At 38.1% G+C, this 8,108-nt stretch overlaps 1 protein-coding gene across 6 annotated transcripts in view; it reads left to right on the forward strand.

Moving 5' to 3' along the window:
- Positions 1–4,397, forward strand: part of TTC39C (tetratricopeptide repeat domain 39C) — a 119,409-nt gene extending 115,012 nt beyond the window's left edge. For all 6 annotated transcript variants that reach the window (XM_002828115.6, XM_054537720.2, XM_054537724.2 and 3 more), the window contains 4 exons: positions 8–105; positions 1,431–1,535; positions 2,987–3,025; positions 3,590–4,397. In XM_002828115.6, the coding sequence (XP_002828161.3) occupies positions 8–105; positions 1,431–1,535; positions 2,987–3,025; positions 3,590–3,679 (332 nt within the window). In that variant the 3' untranslated portion in view covers positions 3,680–4,397. The remainder of the gene's footprint in view (positions 1–7; positions 106–1,430; positions 1,536–2,986; positions 3,026–3,589) is intronic.
- Positions 4,398–8,108: the final 3,711 nt, after the last annotated feature.

Consider the following 8,108-nt stretch of genomic DNA (forward strand, 5'->3'; position numbering starts at 1 on the left):
TTTTAAGCTTGCCATGAAGTGGATGACTCATCTGTTGTTGGATTAAAGTATTTGCTTCTTGGTGCCATACACAAATGTCTAGGAAACTCAGAAGATGCTGTTCAGGTAAACTGTTAATGTTGTCAGGGCTAAAGAAAATAAGTCACGAACACCTATGTATGTGCTTGTGAATAAGAAAAATGAAAAAGCACTGAACAAAACCGAACCTCCCACTATAAACTTTATCCAATTGATTTGATTAATGCCATCTTCTCAGATGCTAGAAGTTGATGATGGTTAATACTAGTTTTTAATTAACTTAATATCCTTAGAATGCTTCTTTATATATGGCCTCCTTTTCTGGCACTAGTATTTATCAAGATGACAGCCTCCACTGGAGAGAGGAGGACATGAGGAGGCAGTTTTGAAGGAGTGGAGTGAAGCCTCATTGTTAGACAAGAACAAAAATGATCAGACATGTCAGTGTGCATTCAGTTTTCTCTCTTTATAACTGCGGATTATTGATGCAGCCCTGGGGGTCAAGTGAGAGAGTTGTTTTTTTGTTTGATTGCTTGTTTTGAAGAAGTATATATCAGTGTTACTTTGACTACTCTTTGAAAGAATCAGTGTACAGTGGCCAGGCGCGGTGGCTCACACCTGTAATCCCAGCACTTTGGGAGGCCAAGGTGGATGGATCACTTGAGGTCAGGAGTTTGAGACCAGCCTGGCCAACATGGTGGAACCCCGTCTCTACTGAAAATACAAAAATTAGCCAGGTGTGGTGGCGTGCACCTGTAATCCCAGCTACTCGGGAGGCTGAGGCATGAGAATTGCTTGAACCCAGGAGGCAGAGGTTGCAGCGAGCTGAGATCATACCACTGTACTCCAGCCTGGGCGACAGAGCAAGACTCCATCTCAAAAAAAAAAAAGAATTAATGTGCAATAATAGGAGACTTTTGGCTTTTAAATCCTAGATGATAATATCCTTGTAAGTTTAATCTTTCAGTATGGGCTTATGATAGTTATTACAGCCCTAAATAGCTTATTTTAGATCAAATGCTTATGTGCTAGCAAGATACAGTCAAGACGCATGTCAAGAGATTGTAGTTACCTTGTGTGTTTTCTGTTTTAAATATTAAAATGGGATGTTTAGACTCTTAGATGCAGATAAAAGATGTTCTCAGTGATAAAATCAATAGAGGCTGATATGTCCCCTGGAAAAATAGTAGCATAAATTAGGCAGTCCAATATATTCTGAGGAATGTACATCAGGCAGCATGTAAAGGACTTCTAAGATGTAGATAGGAAAGAATGAAGATGAGGAAAGAAGAGAAAATCTGATATAGAAAACAGAGTATGAGTCCCCCTTCCCGCCCCCTCTTGAAGATTATAATAAGCCTTATGCTAAGTAGGAAAATGAATTCATCCAATAACATTTGCATTCCTTTCAGTACTTCCGGCGAGCTGTTAAAGATGAATTGTGTCGTCAGAATAACTTATATGTTCAGCCGTATGCCTGTTATGAACTTGGCTGTCTTTTATTAGACAAACCAGAGGTAAGGTCTTATATATATATATAATATAATATATATTTTTAATGATGTTTAACAAAAATGTGGAAGTGAGCAAGCACAAAGCACTCTTCATTTAAAACAAACTGATTGAACACAGTGTTCTTCATTTTGTTTTCCTTGATTTTACTTAGAATGCGTCCAAGAAGTTAGTAATACTACCTTACTATCTTTAAGGAGGTAATTTCTTCCCTAGCATTCAAATTGCAGTCATACATCTGTTAATGACATGCTGAGAAATGCGTTGTTAGGCGATTCCTTCCTTGTGCAAACGTCACAGAGTACTTACAAAAACCTAGGTGGTATCACCTACTACACAACCAGGCTGTATCTATAGCCTATTGCTTCTGGGCTATAATCGTGTACAGTATGTTACTGTATTGAATACTGTAGGCAACCGTAACACAATGGTAAGTATTTGTGTATCTAAATATAGAAAAAGTACAGTAAAAATACAGTTTTTAAAAGATAAAATATGGCCAGGCTCAGTGGCTCATGCCTGTAATCCCAGCAGTTTGGGAGGCTGAGGTGGGAGTATCACCTGAGCCCAGAAGTTCAAAACCAACCTGGGCAACAAAGTGAAACCTCATCTCTGCAAAAAAAAAAAAAAAAAAGCAAAAAACATAGTCAGGCATGGCAGCATGTGCCTGTAGTCCCAGTTAACGTGGGGGACTGAGGTGAGAGGATCTCTGGAGCTTGAGGTTGCAGTGAGCCATGATTGTGCCACTGCACTCCAGCCTGAGCAACAGAGCAAGACCCTGTCTCAAAAAAAAAAAAAAAAGTTTATAGCTATATATAACTTACTGATTCAGATAAAACCTTTTGATAATCATTAATTTTAAGGTTGTTTAGTAAGATTTTAACCTAAGATATTATATCTTAGAGGTTGCCTTTTATAGACTATGAAAAATTATTTATCAAGTAATTATATATCAAGTAATGTCCTCATGTAAATGAATAAACATCTTTATATTAAAAAATATTGGAGCTGGGCGCAGTGGCTCACACCTGTAATCCCAGCAGTTTGGGAAGCCAAGGTGGGTGGATCGCTTGAGGTTTGAGATCAACCTGGCCAACAGAGTTAAACCCTGTCTCTACTAAAAATACAAAAATTAGCTGGGCATAGTGGCAGGTGCCTGTAATCCCAGCTACTCAGGAGGCTAAGGCAGGAGAATTGCTTGAACATGGGAAGCAGAGGTTGCAGTGAGCCAAGATCATGCCACTGCACACCGCACTCCAGCCTGGACAACAGAGTGAAACTCCATCTCAAAAAAAAAAAAAAAAAAGAATATTGGAGTCATTATACTTGAATGAACAGTTGACTCATTGCTATGTCTACGGTGAATTGTTTTAATTAACATAGCCTCCTATTATACCATTTTCTGCCTGCGTATATATAAACACAGATTTTATGGGATAATGTGTTTTTCTTATAGACTGTAGGAAGAGGCAGAGCTCTACTTCTTCAAGCAAAGGTAAATATCCTGAATCTACCTTTCTCCAGTGGCCTTTCTTATCCAATACAGTGTATACCTGAGTCTGAATTCTAGAAAGTTTGTGCAATGATGTTCTGGTTGGTACTATTTCCGGAAAGGAAAAATGACAACCAATTGAATCAGTGAGCTCTTGAGTTTTAAGGGACATTACAAGATCATAAGGAACTCCGATGAAATTGTTCATCCTGCTTTAGAAACACTCTTAGTCTTTGGGTGGGAAGATAACTTTTGATTTTATAACTATGTCCCTGAATTAAGAATTTCTAATAGTAACTTATATTGAGCACAACGTAAGACGACTTTTTCAAGAATAACGCAAGGAAAATTGTCCAAAGAGAACATTATTGACATTCAGTTGACGTTTTTAAAAATGAATACAAAGTTTGAGGTTTGAGTAATATGAAAATCAAGTGGGTGGGAAAACTTTACTGGGAGTGTAGAGATTTTACTTTGGGAAATGCAAAATTGAGTGTGCTTTATACCACAGTACCCTGTGCAAGCTTAGCTAACAGAGTGCATAAATATCTTTCTTTGATCTTACAGGAGGATTTCTCTGGCTACGACTTTGAAAACAGATTGCATGTCCGCATCCATGCTGCTCTGGCCTCTCTGAGGGAATTGGTTCCTCAGTGACAGACCCCGGAACACCCGCTCTGTCCCTCCCCACCCAGGGTCCGCACTTTAAAATAAAAGCAGAGGACAAAGCTCTTGTGAAGATGGGCTTTTCTTCTGAAAACCACCTGTGCCAGGGACACATTTTCCCAGTTAAGCTGACATATTAAAGATCTCCTCTTTTAAACATGTAGCTAAAAAGTAGTAATGATGTTGAGGAGGATGATGACGGTAATAATAACTAACCACCTGGGGAGAGGGTTAAGTGACCTTGCTCAAACATTTTAGTTTTGTGATTTATTATTTTTAAAATAAAATCAAACGGAACATCCAACCCAAGATCCTGTAGGAACACCTACCTTAAGCACATATCTGAATGGGTAACATGACGAGGTACCTGTAAAATTATTAACAATATCATGACATAGCATTTATATTTGTGTTTTGAAAAAATAGCTTTCTAGTGTTTTACTTTATCCTCAAAATACTCCAGTGAATAACATAGCACAGATATTCTTAACCCCACTTTGCAGACAGTGAAACTCAGGCACAAAAAGGCAAATTGACTTATCCCAATTAATTATTCCTGTTATCAGCAGAGCAATGAATAGAAAGCAGATCTCCTGACCACCAACTGACTGTTCTTTTATTGTAAAAATAATTCATGTTAATAGGCCAGAATTCTGTGTTTTACTTATTAAAAGAATAAAATCTTCAGCTGAAGTTTTGTCACCAGAAATAGTCATCTCCAGATAGTCTACAGAATGTTTCAAAGCGATGGACACTCTTTTTCCTTTGAAAGCCAACCAAGTAAGAGCAAATATTAATAGAAGATAATTTTACAACTAAAAGTGTGACTTTTTTGCTAATCTATTAGCCTAGTCTATAGATTAGACAAACAGTATCTACATTTTAGGAGTTTACCTTTCTTTGTGAAAATTGTCGTATTACCAACTTTTGGAAATCTTTTGACACATTACTTGAAAAGGTTATTCGTGAACGAACATAGATTTTGGCCTCAAAATATTTGCTGGTGGAACATTTGCTGGGCTACACAGTGCCAGGATTTAATCATTTTCCCCTTAGCTCAGGTTATTTAGATATTATAAAAGGAATTCAAAGTTATTTTTTTATTCTTCATTGCTAATTTTTGTCATTTAATTTACCTCCATGCCCGGTACTGCAAACCTGTGGTTTTGAAGAATCTAAATACCTCAGTCACTTTTAAGAATCTCTGCCATAATTTGGCTCAATGTTTAAGGTTAGATTTTTAAAGAAATTTTTATTGAGCTAAAGGATATCATTTTAGGGTATCGTTTATTTACAAATTCTTTTGGCTGAAACATGATCTCATATTAATATTTTAATATTTTCAAAATAAAACATGAGAAAAGCAAGTAGAATGTTGGCAAATTTAATCTGATTTGACCTTGTTTTGAGGGAATAGTCATAATTTCTCTGAAAGAAGTTATTTCTCACTGATTTTGGCTAAACTGTATTCATATTTCTTCATCTCTGTTACTGACCACTTTTCAGTAGACTGTTTCCAAAATGTTTATTCACATTGACTTTCTTCCTGATGTGAATTTGGTGTGCGTTTTAGATAATAGTAAGAGAGAAGAGATTGCTCTCCTATATTCAGTGAATGAGAAGGGAACTTTTTTCTGAAGAGCAAAATTGGTGTCCAAAAATATTGGACATCTTTTTTTTTTTTTTTTTTTTTTTTTGAGACAGAGTCTCGCTCTGTCACCCAGGCTGGAGTGCAGTGGCGCGATCTTGGCTCACTGCAACCTCTGCCTCCTGGGTTCACACCATTCTCCTGCCTCAGCCTCCCAAGTAGCTGGGACTACAGGCGCCCGCAACCATACCCGGCTAATGTTTTTTTGTATTTTTAGTAGAGACGGGGTTTCACCATGTTAGCCAGGATTGTCTCCATCTCCTGACCTGGTGATCCACTCGCCTCAGCCTCCCAAAGTGCTGAGATTACTGGCGTGAGCCACCGTGCCCGGCCTGGACATCTGGTTTTAACTAGACGGAAGGGAAGAACATTATGAATCTTTAAAATACGGCTGTTGCCATTTTTCTCTCTTCTTAACATGCAGCATAGGTGACAAGCTTTTCTGTCACGATCATGGAGCATTCTGAATCATAACATTTTTGTTTGAGAGTTCATTCTTGAATTTTCAGTTCAAAATATTGTTTGAACTATTCCACATTCAAAGATTATATAAGGTCCTGTACTTTGGAATCTTTTTCAAAAAATTTATTTCTGCCTGCTTAAAAAAAATACTTTTATTTCCCCACAGAGAGTTCAGGACTTCAGATTAGTTTGTGTTCAGCTCACTTAACTGGATAGACAATTTTGCGTTTTGCAACACCATCCTGTAGGTTTTCTTTACTAGTCAAAGTGTAGGTCTTTTTAAAATTTTTAATCTTTATTTTTATTTTTTTTTTGAAACGGAGTCTCACTCTGTTGCCCAGGCTGGAGTGCAGTGGTGTGATCTGCACTCACTGCAACCTCTGTCGCCCGGGTTTAAGCGATTCTTCTGCCTGAGCCTCCCAAGTAGCTGGGATTACAGGTTCCTGCCACCGTGCCTGGCTAATTTTTGCAGTTTTAGTAGAGACAGGGTTTCACCACCTTGGCCAGGCTGGTCTTGAACTCCTGACCTCATGATCCACCCACCTCGGCCTCTCAAAATGCTTACAGGCATGAACCACTGTGACCGGCCAGGTCTTTTTTTTTTTTTTAAAGAGTCTATCCTAGGCTTGGTACAGATAGCGCCTGTGGTAAATCTGTGTTACCATGGTGGTAGACCATGGAGAATGGGTAGATGGAGCTTCTAGACTCCAAAACAACAAAACCACAGTGTGAGTACACTGTCCCATTAGGTTGACTGAAGTCTGAGTACGTTTTCTGGCCTGCGTGCTGTGACTCATCCAACCTGTGAACTAATTGTGATCTCTTGGTAACTTGGTTTGGTGTAAACTGCTCTTAACCCTTTGCTGATGAAGAAAATAATCATATAAGTGGAACTATTTGCATCTATGTGTGCTTCTTTTTTTATGTTGTCATCACTCATTCCTTCCCCTGTCCTATTTTGGAGGCTCTCAATGGATCTTCTAACTTATAAATGTCAAATATATTTTTGTATTAGATTGTGCCTATGATGAGAGAAATCTTTAATGTATATTTTATGTATGCTGAACACATTTTTATAATTTGACACACTTGGAGGCATGGTCTAGTAATAATAATGTAATATGTACCTTGCTGGTTAATATAACTAAGATTTTACCTTTATTGGGTTAGGTATCTTTTTTTTATTTTAGCACCTGATAGCTGTCTTCTACTGAGTAAAGAATTATAACTTTTAGATGTCACAGAAAATTAGAGTATTTATTGTCACACATTGTGTAAGTCAATTATTTACTGAATTTGCAGTTTTCTGTCTCTGCCAACTAAAGTTAAAGGACAAGTCATATCTGATTTTTAAAATGAGCACATGCGCATGCATGCACACACACACACATGCACACACACACCTTTGCTGTGTAAACTTTTCCAGTGGATTTCTTCCTTAAGCAAATCATGGTGGCAAGTGTTCAAATATGGTTTTCACTATGAAGATACACATTCATAAAATCATGATGTACTGTTTTGGTTTCTGCAGATGGTATATTTTGTAGAAAGAAAATTGTTAAATTGAGATCATCCAAGAAGATACATAGTCGAGGCAGATACTTTAGAAGCTAGAAGAGGAAATGCAGAAAGAGAGAAGTATAAGGGGAGCAAGAGAAAGTTGGTCCATAACAGATAATGCTCCTTTTTCAGTAACGTATGCAGAAATCACCAAGAGCACAATTTAACTGGCTTGAAAGCTAGCAAGGGGGCTGAGCTCTGTCACCTAGTTGACTTGGATATGAAATAGAAGCAACACACTTGAAACCCAGGTGGCCTCTATGTAATGTCTAATTCCTCCTCCCAGAGGCCAGTGGTTGTCAATTTCCGTGTTTTACATAGAGATTCTGATTCGATAGGTTCTAGGTAGGGCTTGGGAAGGCATTTTTAACAAGTTCCTGGGATGATTTCTTCTGCAGGTGATGTGGATTAGAGAAACATTGCCCTGTTCATCTTTTGTTAAGAATTTAGTAAATCTGGGAGAAGAGTCAAACACAAGCAGAATTATATAGAATTATATAGCAAGGCTAAGTCAGAGCATACATCATGGGGCCACTGAGAAAATGCTTCTAACCCACTGGCTTCCTAAAGTAGGAGATTTCTGAGATGAGTTCTAAAGGAGAAGCAGGATGCAGTCAGGTGAAAACACTTGCTGGAGCAGCATCCAAGGCCTTGAGCTAATGAGCAAAAGCACAGAGGTGACAAGCGACATGTGTGTTCAAGACTGAAGGGTCAAGTGGGAATCATATGGTGAGAGATGAAATACGAGAG

Source organism: Pongo abelii, chromosome 17, assembly GCF_028885655.2.
Source record: "Pongo abelii isolate AG06213 chromosome 17, NHGRI_mPonAbe1-v2.0_pri, whole genome shotgun sequence".
Lineage (NCBI taxonomy): Eukaryota > Metazoa > Chordata > Mammalia > Primates > Hominidae > Pongo > Pongo abelii.